This window comes from Alternaria atra (assembly GCF_907166805.1).
Source record: "Alternaria atra isolate CS162 genome assembly, contig: 21, whole genome shotgun sequence".
Taxonomy (NCBI): domain Eukaryota; kingdom Fungi; phylum Ascomycota; class Dothideomycetes; order Pleosporales; family Pleosporaceae; genus Alternaria; species Alternaria atra.
This window is the reverse complement of record NW_025091319.1, coordinates 4,762,319-4,784,964: the sequence shown is the minus strand read 5'-3', so window position 1 is coordinate 4,784,964 and position 22,646 is coordinate 4,762,319. Positions and strand designations below refer to the sequence as shown.

Below are 22,646 nucleotides of genomic sequence, written 5' to 3'. Positions count from 1 at the left end.
CGTCGATGCGAACAAGCAAGGATGCTGTGACACCAACAACTCGACTCAACCCGAGTGTATGGGCACTCGATATGCTTTCCATGTTTCTACTGGACAAAGGAGTCCCACATCGGCGCAATTGTACTCAAAAGTCAAAGTAGGTCTCCCGGTCATGCTCACCACATGACACATATCCTTGTGGCGCAAGCCGTTACCTGCAAGGCTATCGACGCCGAGTGCCACATCCATCGCACTGCCTTGTACGACTTTGCACAGCCGACAGTGCACTTCACCCTGGGGATTACACCCATCGTAGTGCCCACATCGATCAACAGCGATGGAGAGACTTACGTCCACACCTGTAGACGCAGCCCCTGCTATTATCGCTCTGAATAAAGCGGCTTGGACATTATCGGTATCCCTTTCCGAACTCGACAAGGATGCAAATCCCGGCAATGCATCTCTCAAAGGTCTTACTGGTGAAGTCAAATCGCTCAGTAATGAGTGTTACCAAATCCACCTCAAGTTGGTAGAAGTCGCAAATAAGACGAAGACGGGATCGCCTCCACCCTACGATGGCGACGGCCGGATGTGGGCTTGTCTTATAGCTCAAGTGGAAGACGCGAGCCAGACGATGCACGGCCTGGAGTCATTTGTCAAGAGCGTCAGGATGGAGGAGTATGAGGAAGCTAGTCTGGTGTTCCAGCCGCAGCACCTGGTGCAGCTAAATAAGAGCAAGGATCAAATCGAGGAGATGAGAGCGACCGTACGCAGACACAGTGACAACCTGAGAACCACATTGCTCTTGATCCACATGTAAGTTGCTCGTTTCCCAACAGATTCTCTTTCGATGCTGAATTGGTTTCTAGCGTACTCACCCATCTTGTGCCTGTCCATTGCGAACGACCGCCTGTATCTGACGTTGTGGAGCTGCAACACATGGTCACCAAGCTGCGACGCTCATCTCGGATCGGCCCACCTTGGCGGTATTCTCATACAGAGGCTACGTTAATGCAGTATGCGCAAGAGGTCATCGTCAAAGGAATCAATAATTGCGAGCGGAACCCAGCTGCAAACTCCGTCGCTCAGGGTTTACATGTGGAACCTGACGATAATCGTGTCCCACTATGGATGACGGCCATAAAAGCAATGCGGGAAGATCAGCAAGAATCGAGACCTTCAGTTATAGTTCCCACGATCCCTTCAAACAACCCTGGGAGAGCGCATAGTGTTCTGCGAAATGCGGCACCAGCTCAAGACATGCAAAAAGGTGAGGCGTCTGACTCGGATGATGATCTTGATACCGACTTCGCCAAAGCGGCATTGAGCACCGGCTCCCAGGCGTTCGATTCTGGAATTTGGGAAGAGGCGGACTCTCTGCTCCAAGAGGCGCTGAGAATACTGCAACAGCTACCAAAGCGAAGGCAGGCGTTCTGTGACGTCTTCAGTCTGCACTACAAGCTGGCAGTCTGTGCATACCACGTCCAGGGACCTGCAGATGCCGAAAAGGCTTTGACCGAATTTGTTGAGCAACCGGCGGACTCCGATAAACAACGCGAATGCATCCACAACGCCACGCACCTGCTATCTCAGCTGTATGTTCGTATGAATCGTCTGGATTGCGCACGATTCGAATGCGAGAAGGCCTTGCAGGCACGGCGACGACTGCAGGGAAAACAAAGTGCCGCCTCTCTAGAATCAATGGCGCTCATGGCCCACATCTATGTGCTGCTCAACAACCGCGCGCTTGCAAAATCTTGCCTTGCCATGATACCGGAAGCTAACCGGGAAGCCGTTTTGAGAGTGGTCGAAGAATCACTCGGGATAAATGTGGAGCATCTTGACTTTTCTTCGCTACTATCACGAGCGAGACCTCTCGAGACCGATACAACGCTGGAGCTCGCTCCCAGCAGACTCTCTACAACGACCTTGGGAGCACCCTCGGATCACAATGAGAGCGACTCAGCATCCATTATGGCGAAATCACGGGCTGCCGAACCTTGGCAAACGCCTCGAAGCGTTGCGTCCGAGAATGTCACCCTGGTAGAATCAAGTCCATCCATGACGAAATCGCACCCTTTTGTATCGAACAGGCCGGAGTGGAGGCCCTCAAAAGATGAAAGCCGAGCACGAGAGTACTCCCCTAGCATGAGGAAAGCAGATCGAGCGATCGCGAGCTCGTGTGAACCAGAAGAAATGGAAACACCGAAGGGAAAGCCACTTTCCCGTAAAGAAATACTCAATAAAGTTGGGTGTCAACCCAGGGATCGAACTGAGGAGGCTGTTTGTGACGGGGATCATGGAGCTTTGTTGAATATCCTGAACAAGAAAAGGGGGTTCTGGCGGTCGAGGTCGAGTGTGCTGAAGCGTGGACGCCCAGAGCGGGTGACTGCGCTGCACTTTGCGGCGCTGTTTGGTGAAGTTGACATGGCGCAGGCCCTAATACAAGCGGGTTTCAGCGTTAACGAAGTCCCTTTCGGCTACTCGACGACTTTAACACCCTTAAACTTTGCCATTGGCGCTCGCCAAGTGGTTATGGTTGACCTGCTCACTGCGAACGGTGCGGTGCCAGCTGAACCAGATACCTGGTCGACATTAGCAGGACAACTGATGAGCCGCTCATGGCTGATCAAAACAATGTCCGAGGCTGAAAAGCACCTCGTTCCAAAGCGAATAATTGCGATCATGGAGATTTTGCTCAACTGCGGATGGGAAATCAACGACCCGATCGCGACATCTGGAGGGACTGTACTCCACCAAGCTGTATCTTTCTGGACTGGTGCATATAAGTGGGATCTGAGTCTTCGCACTATGGTAACTTCATTCCTATGCGAGAGAGGCGCAAATCCATTTCAGACGAACTCAGAAGGCAGGACCCCTTACGACATTGCTTCCGCCTCCGAACATCAGGACCTCATGGTAATTATCGAAGACCATTCCAGACGGAAGAAACTCCTGGGCACGCCAGCGATGCCGGTTGAGCTGCCCAGCCATTTCCAGTAACATGGCCAGCGAGCTTTACAGCCGGTTTGTCTGGAGTACGTCGGCTTGCACAAACCGCTAATCCCCAGCGAGATACATGGTCTGGAATAGCAAAAATTCTAAGTTGGTTAGCGCCATGAAACCTTCTTGAAAGCGTCATGCATTGGAGATAGAAATGCCCGCCATGCACTGATCAAGTCAGTCGGTAGCTCATAGATGCGCTATAAGCGTGAGAGTATGCTCCCGTAAATTCGCCTATGTACTTAGATGCGACGATGTGAAAGGTCTCTACGAAGGCTATTGCACCTTTGAATGGATACGTAATATGTTTGCGAGGCATATACAAGAGTTCAGGAAGCTAGAGTTCACTAGAGGAATTAACTGCGGATACCTCCCGAGTGGCTGATGGGTGCACCAAAAGTTGAAGGGAAACCGGTCGTTCTCCTAGAAGAAGACTACTGGATCTGCCTGTAGTTGGCTGAGTCCAGGCAAAGAGTCATGCATGACGGTACAGAAGACATCGTGCGACGCTGGCGGATTATCCTGCTTATCCGTCAAGGGTGTAAGCCGTACATTGCGGACTTGATTCTTAGCTTCAGGGCTAAGATGACGTATAAAGTCCAGAACAGGCAGATAGTTGAATGCATAGAAATGGAACTGGTTTTCCGAGTATATGATTTGCAGGCATTCGTGATAAATCAGGCGGTTCGTTCGTAAAACATCCAGAGTCAAGTGTCTATCTGGGTGTGGGCGGCAGTTCTTGTTCCATTTCCTGCTGATGGATCGTGCGTCGCAGTCGGTGTAGAGAACGAATCGCTTGTTTGATGATGGTAAGACATATCGGAAGATCTCTCTCCGAATTTCAGATGGGATGCGTAGTAACGGTGGGTAGGTATCCAAGGGTGATATGGTCTCGGCTAGCGAAACTTGTTTCTCTACACTCTCTTTTGAACGACGTTCCAGGCGACGTAGGCAGATGTCCTCCGTTGTCTTGGGTGTGGGTGCCATCTATACAAATGTCAGTACTACGTGGGTATCATAGGCACAAAATGACCTGACCTTCTTGGCAGATGTCTTGGCCGGCATGCTCGTAACGTGAACGCTTACGGGAGAACGAGATGCAGTTGGGGATAATGGCAAGTTCTGCGATAGGTTCAGATCGTATTGACAATCAACCCTGGACGATGAAGCGGTCACGAGATCACATGTGCCGTGTCAATGTCACTATGCAGTACAGAATTGATCGTATGGATGCTGCAACGACAGGTGATTCAGGTTGGAGGCTTCCGGGACATGCGATGGCGTAGCTGTGGTACAATGCATGGAAGGATTGTAGAATATCGAGCGAAGGTCGTCAACAGAACTCGGGAAAGCCGCGCACGGCCCCTGGTTTGGGCTTGGCGTGCCCTGGAGATTGGGAAAATTCATGGGACGCGTTTGTTTGATCCCCGCATACAGCTGCGCATAGCTCACCATACCCCTCACAACATATCACCGGCTTTGTTCAAATTTCGAAGCCTCCACCACCTGAATTCAAGTCTTTGTGTTTGTTTTACCAGCAAGCATGTCGTTCGGCGGTCAAACACCGACCATTGTGGTGTTGCGGGAAGGTAGGTGCCTCGACACTTTTCGATACATACATTATTAACAGCCTCAGGTACCGATCAGTCACAGGGTCGCGGGCAGGTAATATCAAACATCAACGCCTGCCTTGCTGTACAGGCTACGATCAAGGGAACTCTAGGACCATATGGCGGTGATTTACTCATGGTCGACGAGAATGGCAGGCAGACGATTACCAACGATGGCGCCACAGTTATGAAGGTAGACTATGCCACAGAAGCCCGGTACTTGATCTCAGTGCTAATCGTATGCAGCTCCTTGATATTGTCCACCCCGCCGCCCGCGTCCTCACCGACATCGCACGATCGCAAGACGCCGAAGTGGGCGATGGTACCACTTCCGTTGTGGTCATCGCAGGAGAAATACTGAAGGAGATCAAGGATTTCGTCGAGCAGGGAGTCAGCAGCCAGACTATCATGAAGGGTCTGCGGAGAGCGTCCCATCTTGCTGTCAACAAGATCATGGAGATTGCCGTAGACACCGCGGAGGGCAACCAGCGGGATACTCTCCAAAAGCTCGCCGCGACCGCCATGAGCAGCAAGCTGATCCACAGGAATGCCGACTTCTTCACAAAGATGGTCGTAGACGCCGTACTCTCGCTCGACCAGGACGAGCTGAACGAGAAGCTCATTGGAGTGAAGAAGATCACCGGTGGTGCGCTTCAAGACTCGCTTTTCGTCAACGGTGTCGCATTCAAGAAGACCTTCTCATACGCCGGTTTCGAGCAACAACCAAAGACATTCAAACAGCCGAAGATTGTTTGCCTGAACGTCGAACTTGAGCTGAAGAGCGAGAAGGACAACGCTGAGGTACGGGTAGAGCAGGTCTCGGAATACCAGGCGATCGTCGACGCAGAGTGGCAGATTATCTACAACAAGATGGAAGCGTTATACAAGACAGGTGCCAAGGTCGTGCTGAGCAAGCTTCCCATTGGCGATTTGGCGACACAGTACTTTGCGGACCGCGACATCTTCTGTGCCGGACGAGTAGCCGCAGACGATCTTGACCGTGTATGCCGAGCAACGGGCGCGAGCCTCCAGTCCACTTGCTCAGACATCCAGAGCAAGCACCTAGGAACCTGCGAATCCTTCGACGAGCGACAAATCGGTGGCGAGCGTTTCAACTTCTTCGAGGGCTGCCCAGAGGCCAAGACTTGCACGCTGGTGCTTCGCGGTGGCGCAGAGCAGTTCATCGCCGAAGTTGAGCGAAGCTTGCACGATGCGATCATGATCGTCAAGCGTGCGATCAAGAACAGGAACATTGTTGCCGGAGGTGGTGCCGTCGAGATGGAGATCTCATCATACCTACACAACTATGCCGACAAGAACATCCCGCATAAGCAACAACCCATTATCAAGGCGTTCGCGAAGGCACTCGAGGTCATTCCCAGGCAGTTGTGTGACAACGCCGGTGTCGACGCGACAGACATCCTCAACCGACTCCGCGTAGAGCACAAGAAGGGCAACATCTGGGCCGGTGTCGACTTCACCACGGAGAGCATAGCGAACAACATGGAGAAGTTCGTCTGGGAGCCTAGTCTGGTCAAGGTCAACGCTCTACAGGCGGCGACAGAGGCGGCCTGCCTGATCCTGAGCGTTGACGAGACAATCAGTACGTAAATACACCTTTCATGACGAAGCAATGCTAACAATACGCAGAGAACCAGGAGTCACAGCAACCACAAGCACCCAACAGGCCGCTACCGCCTGGCGCCGCACAAAGGGCGTTGGGTGGCAGGGGACGTGGCCGCGGCATGCCCAGACGATAAAGACATCAGAGCATAGAAGGGAGTGTATACCAAAACGGAGACGCCTATGCTACGCCACATTGTAGACGCGGTTGTCCATGAATAATGTGAAAACGATGAATTGAACAAACATCGTGTTCACAAGCCTACACTGCACTCATGAATTTCCGGTGGATATGAATCAATCCAGTGAAGATTACCGAATACGTTTCAATGCTGACACTCGACTCTCACACTGGTTACTGCTCCTTGATCCCCCTCTCATCCCAGCTCATTCCATAACTCTTTACCCTACTAAAATAGAACGCGCGATCATTCTTCAGTCCAAACTCGGCCCAATCATCTGTCAACCGGTTGTAACTCCAGTACCCTTGCCAAACCAGTTTATTGTTCTTAGCCCCTCTTCCTGCATTACCGAAGCTAAGCGCCATCTTGTACATGTACTTTGGCGTAGCGCCTGGTTTTTCTATAAGCAGTGTACCTTCTTGTTCTTCGCCGCCAGGCTCCGGACCGCTCATGCGCCAGCGACCCAGCACGGCGTCTTTCATCGATGCACTAGGCAGGTTGTGGTGGTTCTTGTGGATGTGTTCGACGTACAGATAGGGAACTACATCGGCCGGCTCGGTAGTGGTGAGTAGGGAAATGCATGTCCCGTCGCGCAGGAAACGCAGATAGCGGAAGTAGGTTACGATGTGGATGGGCGAGTTCCAAGACGAGGTCGTAGGTAGTGCTTGTCCTGGGCGCGTATAGTTGACCGTACTGATGTAGCAGCCGTTGAAGCGGATACGAGGGCGTTGGCGGAAGAGCGTGCGGTAAGTAGGGTAAGGCGTGGGAACGAGAAGCTGAGTTAGTGCTACTGGTGAGAGTGGTTCGACTGCTGACTCAATCTCTTCGGCATCTGAGAGGTCAAGATTCGCGGTGCCTAGGGTAATTCCGTCTGTCTCGTTGTCGTTGAGTGGTTTCCCACCCACTTCACAGGACCATGTATAGTGCATGGATGCGAAACCATATTCGGGACCTAGAGCGAGACGTTTCCAGACACGGTCTTCAGTGGTTACTAGGTAGGCGAGGCGTTTGCATACTTGGGCCAGGCGGGCGAAGGATGCTATATCCTGCACGGCGACTTGTTCCAATATCTCGACGATTATCTCTTCTGGAATATGAGAGATCGGCGATGGAGGTGCGGGGCTAAGATCCGTTGGTGGTGGCTCGCCGAGGATGGATGTGCTCGAGTATTCGCTGATCAAGTTTTGGTACGTGGGAGAGAGACCATGTAGGGAGTGGTGGGCAGTGTTAGGCACCGTGGCAGAAGCATTGGACGGATTGGGATCCTGGGGCTTGGGTACAGGGGCGGATGATGCTGCTGCTGTTGCTGATGCACTTGGGGCACTTGCTGCTTGTGCAGCCTTGAGTTTCTTGAAATATGAGGGTGGGAAGTGCTTCGCTTTGTAGGTCTCTTGAACGCCAGAATCGAGCTACACATATTAGAACAAGTTTCACAATGACATAAATTTCAACGCACCTTGAACGCTTTTCTGTACAGATCTACACTGTCACCCAGGCTACCTTGACTCTCCTTCTCTACGGCTTTCTCATAATGTTCTAGAGCAGACGTCGGTTCTGTCTCTTCAGCAATGGCGGCAGCAGCCTGGGCGCTCGTTTCATCAAGTCTCCGGCCATGTTGCTTTTCGCCCAGATTATGATAGGTATAGGAGTTGACTTCGTCACCGCCTTCTAAACTCAAGCTTCTAGCACGAGTATGATGCTGCACGTCGGGCGCATTGCTTTTGCTTGCATGAGGTTTGCCCGTTACGGATGAAAAAGCGGTGTTCTTCACCGATGCAGATGATGCAGGCGCCTTGCCCTTGGACCGGGCAGTCACTTCTTCTCTCCATTTCTGGCGGAAGGACTCAAGCTCGGCCTCGGTGCTAGTGGGAACGTTGTTAGGGTCCATGGTCAACTTAGCCAAGCGCAGTGGTACTTTGGGGTCGGTTAGAAGCGGTATGTCCGAAGTCGCAGTGGTCGACGAGAACAGGGTCGGGTACGGAGCCTAGTAACAGGCTTTTAGTAAGAATACATATTCGATAGATGTGTGACTCAGGAGAAAGTTCCGGTAATCGCAGTGATTAGGCGTGCATGAAGAGGCCTGTGAAGTCACGACGAGGCGATGACGGGCGCCACTCGATCTATGTTCTAGCCTCGACCCATGCGCCATCTGATAAGCCGACGCCCTTTTGTCTAGGACAATCGGCCTCGGAACCAATCACTCAACGTCGGCGGCGCGGGAATGACGCGCCAAAAAGTGTAGCTCTGATAATTAAGTCCTTGCGTCAAGGCTTCCCGTCGCCTTCGTCACCACTTATACACGCCTATCACTCCACAAAACAATGCGCACAACGCCCTTTCTGCGCATCCAGCCCTCTGATAACACCCCTCGCACCGCTTCGAGGTAACACCCTGCTGTTCTGCTGCCGTCCCGACAACAGGCAAGATGGCGACGGCCACACAGCGAGCCGAGGAAGCGGATCCGAGCGGTGTGGGAGAAGTGTCGCTCGGACAAAAGATGATGTCTGCCGTGTCTGGTAGTGTTCTCACGTCGTTGCTAGGTATGTCATGTCTCTACAGTTAGTTGTTCATGAAACGTCTTCCCATGTTATTCTTGTTCATCTCGTCTCTCGGCACTGTACATTCCAGTACTCGCATTATGAACATCCACACTAACACCAAGAAGTCACCCCTCTTGACGTCGTCCGCGTACGATTACAATCACAAGAAACCGTTCCGAGCACCTTACCACGGCCACGCGGGTTCAATGGCGCAACACTAACACAATTCCGCGATCTACCCCCCAACCTCGGCATATCGTCCTGCTGCAGAGAAGTCTTCTGGATGAACAACAAGGCGCCCTTCTGTGTAGCGGGGCCGACCATGGCACCCATCAACCCCGCAGACTTGAGCTGTGCCGTAGAGGAGGTCGAACGGAAAACAATAAACAGCACATGGGACGGTCTACGGAAGATTGCCCAGAACGAGGGACCGCGAACACTATGGAGAGGACTATCGCCGACCCTGGTCATGGCAGTACCTGCGAATGTCATCTACTTCGCCGGATACGACTGGTTGCGAACAGCGCAAGCCTCACCCTTACGACAAACTGTCTCCGATACGTACATACCATTAGTGGCAGGAGCGACTGCACGAGTACTTGCTGCGATAGCAGTGGGCCCGATTGAGATATTCCGAACGCGGATGCAGGCAGCCAACTCTACTGCCACCGCTGCTGGACACTTTCGCGATACAATGGACGGACTCCGAGAAATGGTCGGCAGCCAGGGTGTCTCCAGCCTATGGAGGGGTCTCACATTGACCCTCTGGCGCGATGTTCCTTTCTCCGCCATGTACTGGTGGGGTTATGAGGCCACAAGAAACGTTTTGACCGACCAACGAGGAAGGAGGGAGGCAAGAAATGATGGTTTCGAGTTCCGCATGGGCCGAGGCGAGGACAGGGTACGAAGAAGAAGTAGGTCAAGAAGCCAGGAGAATCACAGAGATACGTTGGTCGATAGTTTTATCGCCGGTGCTACATCAGGAGCAGTCGCTGCTTTCGTCACCACACCATTCGATGTCGGCAAGACACGGCAACAAGTTGCACGGCATATGGGCGAGACAGCCAAGGACATCGCGAACTCAACACGGCCAGAAGACCAATCCATGCCACGCTTTCTCGCGCATATCTACCGTGAACAAGGCATGCCAGGTCTGTTCAAGGGTTGGGCAGCTCGATGTCTAAAAATTGCACCTGCGTGTGCTATCATGATCAGCTGTTATGAATTCAGCAAAAAAATGGCCCTGGACATGAACGAACGACGAGAACGGGAACGGCTGGACGCATGAACTTTGACCAGCCACACCACCAATCCCGGTGCACAACATACTAGACATCGACCACTTACGGTATTGGCATCACACATATCTTACGATAATTGCATAGCGGCGCATTGGGAGCATAAAGGTTAAAACCCACTCATGGTAGCATTGGCGGCGTTTCGTGCAGACAGCGGGCGGGCATCGTTTTATTACGCGTTAGAAATGGATCTAAAGCGATACCAGCGAATACGTTTTGCGCATGGCACATGCAGCATTCAATAATGAAAAGCAGAAATTACTATGTTAACTCTTGTCTTTAGTGCTCCCTCTATTCAGATCCTCTAAGAAACTGAGGAACGCCTCCTGACATTGTTCCGCTTGAGTAACATATATCTCATGTCCCGGCCCCTCAACGAGCACTAACTTGCTTCCCTCGATCGTCTTAGCTAAAGCTTTCATGTCCTCGACTTTGACAGCGGCACTCTGTGTCGGTGATAAGATCAACGTCGATACTTTGATCTTCTTCAAACACGGTCTTGCATCCAGCGTCGACAAGAATTCCGCGTACTGGCCCAATCCCTCGCCGTCACTAATAGCAATCTGCTCTAGATACCACGGAAGGTACTGCGGATCCGACACGGGTATCGTACCAGGGATTCGCGACAAGGCCTCCGCCCAACCCCGCGATCCAAGCTCCCTGCACGCTGTCGGCCAGTCTTTCTTACCGAACGCGAAGAGCTGCAGAGCTTGCGGCGGCAGATGAGTCGGTGTCGAGCATACGGTCAAGCTCAAAAGTCTCTCTGGATACCTGGCTGCGAATATCTCGCCTAAGATGCCTCCAGTTGACTCGCCGAGGAAGTGCACTTTCTGCACGCTGAGTTGGTCGAGCGTATCGAGCATCTCTTCTAAAATTGTTTCTAGAGTATACTCATACTGTTCCAATCCTTTCGGATAACTAGAGTGCCCGTGGCCTCTCAAGTCCCGTCGTATGACGCGGTATTTGCGAGATAGTACGGGGATCCAATGGTACCAGAACGCGGCATGTCGTCCGAAGCCGTGTTGTATCAAGATTGTTTCTCGGGGTTTCCAGGGATCGGCAAAGTCGTTGATGATGTAGTGGGTTTGCTGACCGGAGGGGTGTTGGATGAATGTAAAACCGGAGGGGTCGCGTTCTAATGGCATGGTCGGTAGGTGTTGAAGCTTTGGAAGCTTCGTGTCACTCGGTCTTTCTTACTGCTTATGATTCCGTGCTTGTTCCTTACTTCCCTCACGTTCCCGTTGCCGACTTGATCTTACTAGTATCCTGTTGAGTATTCTGGGGTACAGCGGTTTGTGGGGCATTTGCGGGGAAGCTGCAGGGTCCGTGTACTATACCCCAACGCTTGAGACCATGCAGCCTCACAAACAGCTGCGATAAAGGTGGAAAGTCTTAAAGCTCTTTTGATAGGGCTGCGTTATCACAGATCATCTTTGATATCTGAATAAGTAAACTGTCTGGTGGCCGAACTTTCCATTTGTCTAGCCCGCATCAACAATGGCCATCCTCGATATTGTTCATGTGGCTTGGAAGTCATCTTTTGCACTGAAATTTGGGCTCATTGCTACAACGCCAATACTACTTCTGTTGACGATATACTTCATTGTCGTACCGAACGCCATCAAGGTAACATCTTTCACCTGGCTTGTCTCACTACTAACCTCAACAGCAGGATCCTCGGCGTCGACACCTGCCACCAGGTCCGAAAGGCCATCCATTCGTCGGTTCTCTCTTCGAACTCGCAGATTCGGAAGCCGTGCGCGACAAGGTCGTTGCATGGCGCAAACAATACGGTCATGTTTTCCACACCAAAATCGGTGGAACAGATTACATTTGGCTGTCCTCACCACAGGCTGTTAAAGATCTCATGGACAAAAAATCAAACATTTACTCCTCTCGAGCCCCGGCCCCCATGGCACAAGATGTCTTATCAGCAGGTCGACGACAGTTGTTCATGCAGTACGGACCCAGGTGGCGGAGCATCCGAAAACACAGCCATGCGCTCCTTAACCTCAACGCGAGTATCAATTACCAGCCTATCCAAGACTTTGAGAGTAAGGTGCTGCTGAAACAGTTGATGCAAGACCCCAACGACTTCATGTCCATCAACAGACGCTACTCAGCTAGCGTCATAATGCTCGTCACATATGGCTACCGCATACCCAGCTGGGATGACCCACTTATAAAACGCATCTACGACTTGTTGGAGCGCTTCACTAGGAATACCGCACCGGGAGCATGGGCCATTGACTCATTTCCCGCTCTAGCGTCCCTGCCGCAATGGCTATTCGGGAACTGGAGAACACACGGTCAGAAGCTTCACGAGCAGGATAGCAAAGTGTATCTTGATCTGTGGAACAAACTCAAAAAGGATACGGACGCCGGAGTGGCAAAGGACTGTTTCACAAAGACATTTTATCTAAATGGGCCCGAAAAGTCTGGCATCGATGATCTGGCCGCTGCGTACACATGCGGTGGACTTGTTGAAGCTGGCTCTGAAACCACAGGTTCGACACTAAACAACTTTGTGCTTTCTATGGTTTTGTTTCCGGAGGCGCAGAGGAAGGCGCAGGAAGAGTTGGATCGGGTGGTTGGCAAGGATAGGCTGCCGACGTGGGAAGACGAGGAGAATTTGCCGTATGTCAGGAGTGTGATTAAGGAAGTGCTGAGGTGGAGACCGGTGAATAAGTTTGGAATGCCGCACGCGACTAGCGAAGATGATTGGTATGAGGGCTGGTTCATTCCCAAAGGGAGTGTTGTCGTCCTGAATTGGTGGTATGATTTCTCTTTCCTCGGTTCACCAACAGGCTCTTGCAAGGTTGCCCTTTTACTGATCATCATAGGGCGATACACAATGATCCCGAGGTCTGGTCTAACCCCTCTGCTTTCGATCCTTCTCGCTACTTGAACCATACTGCATCTGCAGCGCACTATATGAACACTGCCGACCCTTTAGAGCGTGATCACTTCACCTACGGCGCGGGACGACGCTCATGTCCAGGCGTGCACGTCGCCGAGCGCTCACTCTTTATCAACGTCTCACGCGTACTCTGGGGTTTTAACATCACCAAGAAAGCTGGAAAAGACGGGGAAGAGGTGGAAGTCAACAGAAAAATGGAGCCAGGTTTCATGAGTGTACCGGAGCCGTTCCAGTGTGACATCAAGCCTAGGAGTGAGGCGCATGCCAATGTCATGAGAGAGGAGAGTGAGAGAGCAGAGAGAGAGGGCTTGAATTACTGAAATGGTAGATTTGGTAATTGTACGAGTAGTAGCTACAGCATGAATATCAGTACCCTTGTCTCTTTGGCGGCTCCTGGTAGCCCAGATTCCAGATCTTATCGCTCTCCTCACCGATCCACCGCTGGCTCTCATTCGGATAATCGACTGGTTTTCTAAAGTAGATGTTCTCCTGAGACAACTCCACAGCCTGGCCTGTCAATGTGTCATCTGCCAGGAAAGCATCGATGGCTTTGTTTACTGTTGACAATGGTGTGATGTGCTCTGTAGGCCACCGCTTTGCTACTTCCGGCGGACAGAGGTTTGTAGGAATAAAGGCCGGACAGATCGCGTTTACTGTAATGCCCTCCTTGACGAATACGGGGCCGGAGGCGCGGCATAGACCTACAACACCGTATTTGCTAGCAGTATACTGGGGGCATTGTGTCATGGAACTGGAGCTCTCGTCAGTCTGTCGTGTTGTCTCCTTCTCTCCCAAGTTCCAAACCGGGGATAAGGAGAGAGAGAGAGAGAAAGAAAGGAATACTGACTACAGGCCTGCCGCACTACTCGTAGCAACAAACTTGCCCTTTCCCCCACCTGCCTCCTTACTTCTTCTCACATAGTACTTGAACAACCATAACCCCTGTATCACGCCCTCAAGATTAACCTCCATAGTCTTCGTATTCAGCTTCTTCACCAATCCATCCTCATCCAATTCTTCTTTGTCCATGTCCTCAAAGATGTTCTGTCTATCGTCGATACCAGCATTCGCGTGACAAAAGTCCAGGCGGTTGCCGCCCCATTCGTAAGCGCGCTTGAAGAGCTGTGCTTGCGATTTGTAGGAAGAGACGTCCGTTTGGTGGAAGATGGCGTCGGGACCAAGATGGCTGGCAACGCGTTCGCCAGATGAGGGATTTAGGTCTGCGACAACGACTTTGTAGCCTTTGCTGTAGAGATGGGTTGCGACTGCTTCGCCGATGCCGGAGCCGGCGCCTGTTACGATGGCTACGGGTTTCGACATGGTTATTATCTCTTTCTTGCTTCGTTTTTCTTAGAGTTTGACGTAGTTTCCGAGTGCAGGCTCAGAGTTTGTATGGAAGAAGGTAGCATACGTCGTCATGGAGAACTTCGGTATGCTTTACTACATTGACTAATGCCATATCTTTGCCGAATAGACGAATCCTCCGGCTAAGTTGCGCGGCAAGCATCATCGTCGTTGTGACCATGGCGCGTGGAGATGGGCCCCGAAGACCCCACATAAAGCATGTCGGGAGTTGTGGATAGGTACAAGCTACCCCGCACTAGGCAACTTGGAGCGTGCGGGGGTGAAGGTGCTCGGCAGGAACCTCCGACCGACCCGCATCTTTGTTCTGGGTAGACAGATGCAGAGATGTCTGGGCAAGGGAACATGATATAATTAACGGCTAGCCTGTGTCTATTTTCTAGTAAATACACTTAGTCAGCTAAAGAGCTGCATCTCATCGAAGGAAGAAACTAAACAGCCGCAGGAACAAAAATGCTTTTACTACGCTGCAGCCTACAGTACATGTGACAGATTAACAGTAAAAGACATATAGCATTATAGGGGTCTAAAATGTTTACCTATAAATATACTATACTTGCTATGCTCACCATATTAGGCAGAATAAGAGCGTGGTGTCTAGTTCTTTTTTGTTCGAGGTGGCTGCACAAAATCACCTCGGGAGTATCCAAGTAAAGTTCCCGTCCGAACTCTACCTACTTTCCGGAGAGGAACAAATCCCAGGCCGCGCTCAACGCATCCAAGTCGATCTTCCCTTCTCGCCTCAAGATCTCCAGCCGATGTTGTCCATCCGTCTCGGGCCCATATACTTTGGTTTCACCCCTTTCCCACCCACTACCAGCTCTCCCATACGCAAAAGCTACAAAGTCTGCGCCCAATTCCCGAGCCGTTATCTTTGCTTCATCAGACAGATTCTCATCAAAGTTTTGGAACAAGAATGCCGCGTCAAGCATATGCGTACTCTTCCCTTTGAACATACCGTCCCAAGGATTGGGTTCGGTAAAGAGATAAGAGGAAACCTTCCCCTTGAAGGCGCGAGCGTAGTACTGTGCAGGAAGATGGTACGCAATATCGGTAGCCAAATCAATGATAGATACCATGGCCTCCTCATCGCGCATTGAAGATGTAATGCCATATGCAGATAAGACGGTATGAGCGACTGACGAAGACAGATCGCGAGAGAAGGACGCATGGATAGCCGATGCGATACCAGGTAAGGAAAGGCCCATAAAGAAGAACACGTTGCCGTCGTGAGCACATGATCCAATCAGTAACTCCTCACACCAACTGCTCTTCAGGCTCTGGAGTGTACCACTTGAAAGTTGCGCGAATGTAGGTGCTTCCGAGATCATGTCGCCGTCGATGTAAGGGACAAGTGGTATGTTCATTGGTATCTTCTCCACAAGTTTTTCGGGACTCATGGACAAGAGGTGTTGTATGCGTTCCTGCATTGAGGCGTGCTCAAGGCCCAGAGCTTGCATGATGGTGTTGTAGGATGTTTCGGCGGCGGAGAGTGAGAGTGGTTTGAGCATGAGCGGTGTTCCTGACATGCTTATTGCGCGTCTGAATAATGGCTCTTCAAAATTTAGTTGATGCAACACCGAGACTGATCACTTCGTTAGTCGACTCTCAATCTGCGTTGAATTGCCACAAGATATCAATAAAAAGAGTAGGGACAACGTACCGGCACCGGCGCTTTCTCCAAACACGGTGATGTTATCCGCGTTACCCCCGAATCCTCCAATATGCTTTCTGACCCACTGTAATGCACATCTTTGATCCCTCAAACTGTTGTTCCCAGGATATCCGGCATTTCTCAGTTCCTCACTCGTTAGATTTCCAGGGCCACCTAGACGGTAGTTCACGTTGACGACGATAAGCGGGGAACCAAGGTCTGCGCTCATTCTGACTAGACGTGCTGGATCGTACTGCGGCCAGGAATTTGCGCCCATGATGAAGCCGCCACCATGGATGAAGACCATCACTGGAAAAACAGTGTCGGCCACGCTGGCAAGAAATGGAACAGTAATGTTGAGGTTCAGGCACTCAGTGCTGGACATGGAAGCTCCAGGACCAGTGCCGATGGTGCATTGGATCAGGGTGGATTGCTCGAACGCGCAACCGTCTATTGCCGACGCGCGTGGTCTAGTGAGTTGACAGTGCCTTAGTAACCTGTGGAGTGGGTAGAAGGGAAGTGACTTACCCAAACCCAGTGGCATTGACAATCCCTCCACCATACTCATCAACAACTTCAGGCGCCGCAAGCCAGTTCCTCACCCTAGCATACTTGATCCCCAAGTATCGTCTCACTCCATCCTCTTCTCTGCCAACAAAAGAACCAAAATCCGTCACAAGAGTAGTTGGCCTCATCTCTCCGTCTTCAGCATCAACAATCTGCAGGCCACTTGAAAACATAGGAGGAAACATGTTTTCGTATTTCTTCGCACTACCATACCCTTCATCTTATATACCTCCTTCCTTCCTCCTTGCACCAATAGCCAAGTAACGCCTTCACCTGAAGTAATCGACAATACATGCACTGAGTACTCACGCACTGACCAGCAGACATGAAGGAAGCGGGTACCCCAACCTAAGCGAAGTGCCCCAGGCTAAATGTAGCAAAGTAGACACGTGACATCGGCCGAATTATACAGGATTTGTATACTAAAACACGACGCTATGACCCTCATCACGTGCGTTTGTGGTAGCTTCTAGGGTACTGCGCTAATAACCTTGGATGTTTGAACAATAGTTTGATTGCGACAGGCGTTGCGGCGTATAGAGCGTGGAGATAAGGATGAGAGTAGCGGCACGCTATGCTGAGAAGAGACTGTTAGACATGTGATATCAGACAGATGATTGCACTTTATAGGCGCTTATGACAGTGATGGGAAGGCATCGCGTGCGAGCACGGTTAAAAAGAGCCCTGAAGGCTCAGGGAATAGCGATGACTCCGATCTTGGTGACTATAACGTCTATGCATTGGGGACATGCATCGGAGACTTTTCGCGCCACGTTTCAACCCTGCACTACATCATATACGCCAATCTCAGAACAATTTCGGGGCGCCAGAAGTAGGAAACAAAAACTTGGAAGATAAGGTATTGTGTATTTCAAATCCCAATCCTTCGATCCTATCAAGACACGCGTCCTGGCTGCTGAGCCGCTTTGCTATTGAAAACACCGAGTACACAACGCGCGTTTGGTGCTATATTTGAAGAAAAGCATAGCAGACTGGGTACTGTATCCTTTGAACCACATCATCACAAAACTCTACGATAGAGGCTCCTTTCGTCTAATTAACAATACCAAACTAGTTCTTCACGTCAATAGTCTTGACCAACTCCCCACCTAATCGCTTAATCTCATGCACGATGACCTCTTTATTCGCTCTGATTTCGACGGCATCCTTCTTCGCAGTAACTGGCACACTGTTCCACCCAGCCTTGATTTTCCAACTCCTCTGTGCTGTAACGACCGGGTTCCACAACCCGACGATCTTGTCTAATGTCTCAGGGTCCCAGAACCATAGCACAGCATCGCCATAGACGTCTAGCAGATCCTGTCCGAAAAGCTGCGGGAGCGGGGTTGCGGCCGGTGATGAACTTGATGATGACTTTTGAAGGTCAAGGTTCTTGAACTTGGGGGCATTTTTGAGAGATTTTGTTGGCTTGAGCGTGTACTTGGATGATATGGTTATGACAATATCAAAGTCGGAGACGCCAGGTGTAAAGAGCGATTCTGGGGTCAGAGCGTCCTGCATCTTAGCAGCCTCTTTGCTGTTGTTGATGTGCTTTAGCAGACGGTCTTCGTCCGCACGAACGGCCTGTGTAGCGGCCTTCGCCAAAGCCGTTAAGCGTGCAGCAACGACCTTTTCGGGCTTTGCTTTATCTGTCCAGGTTGTACCCTCCTCATCTAGATTTGTCGCAGCAAAAAGCACAACGCGGTTCATAGCAGGATCAATGCGACGCCATGCTTCGAAGCGCGTCCGTAACCGGTCGAGATCTTCAGACTTCATGCCCTTCGATGTGGTGTCCTCTAGGTCTGCGGGGTTTGCGGAGAATGTTGTTGAGAAGTCTACAATTAGCGGAACATGTCTCCAATCCCATCTACTGATCCATGACAATGTTCGTAGGAAACCAGTGGTTGCAGTTGATGGTACAGGCCATGGGTGTGGTTGCAGGAATGTGCGAATGACAAGAAGCTCGATAAGCTCAGGTGAAAAGTGCGGGGCCAGAAGGTGCGACGCAAACCACTTCTTCGTCAACCTTATCGCTGGAGAGAGGGCTAGGAATCGGGTACATAGGGTTTGCAGGACTTGCGAATGTAGAGGGGCCTGAATGAACTCGCGCTTGTACAGTGCTAGAGATGCAGCCGCAGACTCTCTCGATGGACCATCCAGCGATTTGTCCTTGATTTGACGGTCGAACAGCGTAGGCTCACGGTCGTGGTAGATGCGAATCCGGAACGTGAAGCCTGCAGCCACAGTGACATCAAGGAATGCTTGGTTTTGAGCTGGTTGCGACGGGTTCTCCATGCCGACGCGAGCAACGTAGCCGGCTTCGAGCTTTGATAAAAGTTCGGCTAGTCTGAGCAGGAAAGCGATCTTAGTCCGTTGTATGGCACAAAGGTCGTCTGGCCAGCGCCCAGAACCTTCAAATTGCAGTACGACGGAGGCGGGAGCGTGGCCCGCAGATGGTACATCAATGGAGGAATAGCGTAATTGCGGGTCCGCAGCCCTCAGATGGCGGAGTCGAAGCGGTAGCTCTTCCAAATCCCGAATATCCTTCTCCATGGCACTGAAAGCGTTCATTATGGGTAGGAATGGCGCCGTTCCAGATTGTCCCTGCATTTGACCAGCCGGTATTAGGCGGCCAAACGCATCGCTTGAGAACTTGGCTGACTCTGCCACTTTCTCGCTCACATGCTTGCCCAGAATGTAAAGCACAATCTGTTCCATCACAGAAGCTGATGCGTCTTTGACAGACCAAACAACACTCTCAAGAATGCTGCCGTCCTTGAAGCGCCTTAACTCAGCTTTCTCACCCCAGAATTTACGGAAAGAGGCAGCTTCCTGCTTGTTTTCTGCGGAGGGACCATGATCGACGGTACGGGTAGCATTGGCAGGATCCGTAGCAAAGTTGACAAGTATGCTCTTTGTCTGCTTCTCTTGCGGGCGGCGCGACGATATCGACCAGGACTCCTCTTCAGGCATAGTAAAAGACAGAGCTGTGATGCGATCACCAAGAGCGCGGGTCAAGGTACTGTTTATCTTTCTGCAAGTCTCGACAATTCGCTGGTCATACTCCTCACCTGCGGTTTCAAGTCCAAGCGACGCCAGAGGAATCTCAAGTGTGGCGTCGTAACGATACTTCAACAACTCCGTCTTCAGGATAAATGTTGCGTCAAAGTGATCGAACACAGAGTCGCTCAGCATGTCTACAGTGGCCTTCGCTTCAGATCGCAAACGCGAGTAAGACCATGGCGTCATCTTGAAAAGGATGTTCTGTCCTCGAGGGCCATCAAACACGACAGGCGCAGTCTCTACCTTTGGTATAGTGATGTTGGTTGCTTGAAAGATGAACGGTTTCCTCGTTAGATCGCCTCTCGACAAGAATTGCAGCGTCGACTTGAACAGTTGGTAGCTGCTGAAACCGGAAGAAACAGACTGGGCGCCAGTTCCAGCGTTCGGCTGTAAGAGTATAGCCATGATTGCAGCCCATTCGAAGTTTCCGAAACCTCCTTTACGCAGCTGACTGCCAAAACCACGCTGCTTCAGCCAAACTCGGCCAAGTATACAAGCATCCTTGAACGCTTCAGCTCTCGAGGCGGTGCCGTGAAGAAGCTTGAGGTAGGCTGTAACATTTGTGTCCAACTGTAGTGTGTTGTTGTAGATCGGCGTTGCAGTGAGAGCCTTGCTGGACACTTCATCGTCGCTACCCTTCGGTCGCACGCAGTTCGAGTTGGGCAGAAGCTTGCTTAACGCAAAGGTGTTTTCCGGCAACGCGACCAGAATGTTGATGTGGCATTTGGAGTTCGAAAAGTCGTCCGCGTCCCCATGTCCACTCGGTCGTACGCTCAAGACAGGCTGCAGCTGGTTTCCATTTAGACAGTCAAAGGACAATTGGAACTTGTGCTCGTTCGATGCCTTGATACCAGCAGCCAGACAAGCCAGATAGTATGAGCGCTTGTAAAAGTATCGGTAATTCAGGTAGTCCTTGTCGGTGAAGAGGCTCTTTGGCATTGTGACTACCAGATCGATGGAGAATGCTTCTTCGTGTCGAGTCGCAGTCTTTAGTGGGTAGCTGCCGGTTGCGTTGATGCTCGCAGGCCGTTCGTATTGCAGCTTGTACAGCGCGTCTTTCGGAGGGCGAGGACTGGGGAAGGGAATAGCGACACCGGCTGACTTGAGCGCCTTCTCGGCTTCAGTAATCTAAAAAAAATGATTAGTCTGTGTTACTTCCTTCCATGTTGTCCTTCACATACCGGCAGTGGATCGCGACTGGGTATCTGCTCGATGATGGTTTTGAGGGTTCGCATCGCGTTCTCTGCGGAGGCTTCCTTCTTGCCGTACTTCAGCTTGACCTGTTCCAACAGCTCATCTAACTGGAGCTTGAACATGTTCGATTTAAATGACTCGGCCGTGTATACGCCATCCTGGAGGCTCGGCGCAGGTCTCTTGGGGGGTTTGGATGCACTCGTCGCTTTGCCGGCGGTGGTCTGCTTCCTGCTCGGATGAACGTCTTCCTCTTCCTCAAAGTCATTTTCCTCATCCTCGCTCAGATCCTCATCATCGTCATCTGCGGCCTCTTCTACACCATCCATCTCGGCATCGCTCTGGTCGGCTGCATCTTCGGCGTCGCTTCCGTCGCGCGCCACTCCACCCTCGGTCTCGTCAAAGTCAGCAAAGCTTCCTTCGCTCTCAGCTTCTGAGTCGCTATGCTCGAGCTTTCTTCGTTTTGTCGCAGGTGGGGCCATGGTGGTTGTTCGTAAGGTCTGGTCGCATGCGGCGCGAAATTTCTCTGGAACATTTGAAGTGACAGGGGTTGTCTTATCGATAGCAGGGATCAAGCATGTCGTATCTCTTGCATCACACCCTCCATTGACAGCTTCACGAGCTTGTCAGCTGGGCACGCTTGCCACATGTGCACGTACTCTATGCATGCACCATGAGCCATTGACTTTCATCACCGCGTTAGCCTGGGGCTTCAGCGTGGTCAACAATACACACGACTACACATTTACCTGACTAAAGTATCCTCATTCCTCTTGCTTTCCTTGTATCTACATTCACGGTGCCGTTCCTAACTAAGCTCAACCGCCTACGCGGATCCTCCCTCTCCCTCAACCCTACACATATCGGGGTACAGAGTAGAGCTTTCAGCATGGCTTGGCGAAGCTCTGGAAAGACTAACGAGGAGCTGATTACGAATCTCACAAAGAATAAGCTTATTGGGTCTAATCGTGTTAGAGATGCTATGCTACAGGTAGGATTAGATGTATCCAATATGACATGTTGCGCAGATATAATAACAGTCGACAGGTTGATCGCGCGCACTATGCCCCGAGGTCGCCCTACGAAGACTCTCCGCAGCCTATAGGCCACAAGGCCACCATCTCCGCACCACACATGCATGCCTCAGCCTGTGAGAGACTCCTCGACTACCTCCAGCCCGGCTCCAAAGTTCTCGACGTTGGTTCCGGTTCGGGCTACCTCACAGCTGTTCTCGCCAACCTCGTGGCGCCCAATGGAACCGTCATTGGCATCGATCACATTCAGCCCTTGAACGATCTGGCAGACGGGAACATGCGTAAGTCGGAAAAGGGACGAAGTATGTTGGAGTCGGGACAGGTCAAGTTTGTGACTGGCGATGGACGGAAAGGCTGGGCAGAGGGCGCACCGTACGACGCCATCCATGTCGGGGCTGCCGCTGCTGTCCACCACGAGGCCTTGACCGAGCAACTAAAGGCTCCGGGCCGGCTGTTTGTACCAGTCGCGGAAGGCGGTGCGCAGTATATCTATGTCATCGACAAAAAAGAGGACGGTAGTCTTGAGCGCCAAAAGTTGTATGGTGTACAGTATGTGCCGTTGACGGATGCGCCCATGTAGGTGAAAGTAGCATTCCAAGGGTATTGTAGTCTATATAGCC

At 51.5% G+C, this 22,646-nt stretch overlaps 11 protein-coding genes across 11 annotated transcripts; 5 read left to right on the top strand and 6 right to left on the bottom strand.

Moving 5' to 3' along the window:
* Positions 1 to 316: 316 nt before the first annotated feature.
* Positions 317 to 2,982, top strand: ALTATR162_LOCUS2031 (uncharacterized protein; the record flags this gene model as incomplete). The annotated part of the gene is made up of 2 exons (XM_043309633.1): positions 317 to 795; positions 849 to 2,982. The coding sequence occupies 2 exons, from the start codon at positions 317 to 319 to the stop codon at positions 2,980 to 2,982; spliced, it is 2,613 nt and encodes an 870-aa protein (XP_043165568.1).
* Positions 2,983 to 3,405: 423 nt separating this feature from the next.
* On the bottom strand, positions 3,406 to 4,047 carry ALTATR162_LOCUS2030 (uncharacterized protein; the record flags this gene model as incomplete). The annotated part of the gene is made up of 2 exons (XM_043309632.1): positions 3,406 to 3,969; positions 4,021 to 4,047. The coding sequence occupies 2 exons, from the start codon at positions 4,045 to 4,047 to the stop codon at positions 3,406 to 3,408; spliced, it is 591 nt and encodes a 196-aa protein (XP_043165567.1).
* A 478-nt stretch (positions 4,048 to 4,525) lies between these two features.
* On the top strand, positions 4,526 to 6,352 carry ALTATR162_LOCUS2029 (uncharacterized protein; the record flags this gene model as incomplete). The annotated part of the gene is made up of 4 exons (XM_043309631.1): positions 4,526 to 4,571; positions 4,619 to 4,785; positions 4,839 to 6,195; positions 6,243 to 6,352. The coding sequence occupies 4 exons, from the start codon at positions 4,526 to 4,528 to the stop codon at positions 6,350 to 6,352; spliced, it is 1,680 nt and encodes a 559-aa protein (XP_043165566.1).
* Positions 6,353 to 6,570: 218 nt separating this feature from the next.
* On the bottom strand, positions 6,571 to 8,285 carry ALTATR162_LOCUS2028 (uncharacterized protein; the record flags this gene model as incomplete). The annotated part of the gene is made up of 2 exons (XM_043309630.1): positions 6,571 to 7,806; positions 7,854 to 8,285. 2 exons carry the CDS (start codon positions 8,283 to 8,285, stop codon positions 6,571 to 6,573), a joined length of 1,668 nt encoding a protein of 555 aa, XP_043165565.1.
* A 537-nt stretch (positions 8,286 to 8,822) lies between these two features.
* On the top strand, positions 8,823 to 10,225 carry ALTATR162_LOCUS2027 (uncharacterized protein; the record flags this gene model as incomplete). The annotated part of the gene is made up of 2 exons (XM_043309629.1): positions 8,823 to 8,937; positions 9,063 to 10,225. The coding sequence occupies 2 exons, from the start codon at positions 8,823 to 8,825 to the stop codon at positions 10,223 to 10,225; spliced, it is 1,278 nt and encodes a 425-aa protein (XP_043165564.1).
* Positions 10,226 to 10,501: 276 nt separating this feature from the next.
* ALTATR162_LOCUS2026 (uncharacterized protein) lies at positions 10,502 to 11,380 on the bottom strand (the record flags this gene model as incomplete). The annotated part of the gene is made up of 1 exon (XM_043309628.1): positions 10,502 to 11,380. The coding sequence occupies one exon, from the start codon at positions 11,378 to 11,380 to the stop codon at positions 10,502 to 10,504; it is 879 nt and encodes a 292-aa protein (XP_043165563.1).
* A 352-nt stretch (positions 11,381 to 11,732) lies between these two features.
* On the top strand, positions 11,733 to 13,475 carry ALTATR162_LOCUS2025 (uncharacterized protein; the record flags this gene model as incomplete). Its single annotated transcript, XM_043309627.1, has 3 exons — positions 11,733 to 11,861; positions 11,905 to 13,010; positions 13,079 to 13,475. 3 exons carry the CDS (start codon positions 11,733 to 11,735, stop codon positions 13,473 to 13,475), a joined length of 1,632 nt encoding a protein of 543 aa, XP_043165562.1.
* A 46-nt stretch (positions 13,476 to 13,521) lies between these two features.
* ALTATR162_LOCUS2024 (uncharacterized protein) lies at positions 13,522 to 14,475 on the bottom strand (the record flags this gene model as incomplete). Its single annotated transcript, XM_043309626.1, has 2 exons — positions 13,522 to 13,906; positions 14,003 to 14,475. The coding sequence occupies 2 exons, from the start codon at positions 14,473 to 14,475 to the stop codon at positions 13,522 to 13,524; spliced, it is 858 nt and encodes a 285-aa protein (XP_043165561.1).
* A 716-nt stretch (positions 14,476 to 15,191) lies between these two features.
* ALTATR162_LOCUS2023 (uncharacterized protein) lies at positions 15,192 to 16,923 on the bottom strand (the record flags this gene model as incomplete). The annotated part of the gene is made up of 3 exons (XM_043309625.1): positions 15,192 to 16,102; positions 16,181 to 16,641; positions 16,700 to 16,923. 3 exons carry the CDS (start codon positions 16,921 to 16,923, stop codon positions 15,192 to 15,194), a joined length of 1,596 nt encoding a protein of 531 aa, XP_043165560.1.
* Positions 16,924 to 17,809: 886 nt separating this feature from the next.
* On the bottom strand, positions 17,810 to 21,474 carry ALTATR162_LOCUS2022 (uncharacterized protein; the record flags this gene model as incomplete). The annotated part of the gene is made up of 2 exons (XM_043309624.1): positions 17,810 to 20,929; positions 20,983 to 21,474. The coding sequence occupies 2 exons, from the start codon at positions 21,472 to 21,474 to the stop codon at positions 17,810 to 17,812; spliced, it is 3,612 nt and encodes a 1,203-aa protein (XP_043165559.1).
* A 407-nt stretch (positions 21,475 to 21,881) lies between these two features.
* On the top strand, positions 21,882 to 22,606 carry ALTATR162_LOCUS2021 (uncharacterized protein; the record flags this gene model as incomplete). The annotated part of the gene is made up of 2 exons (XM_043309623.1): positions 21,882 to 21,983; positions 22,040 to 22,606. 2 exons carry the CDS (start codon positions 21,882 to 21,884, stop codon positions 22,604 to 22,606), a joined length of 669 nt encoding a protein of 222 aa, XP_043165558.1.
* Between the last annotated feature and the right edge of the window lie 40 nt (positions 22,607 to 22,646).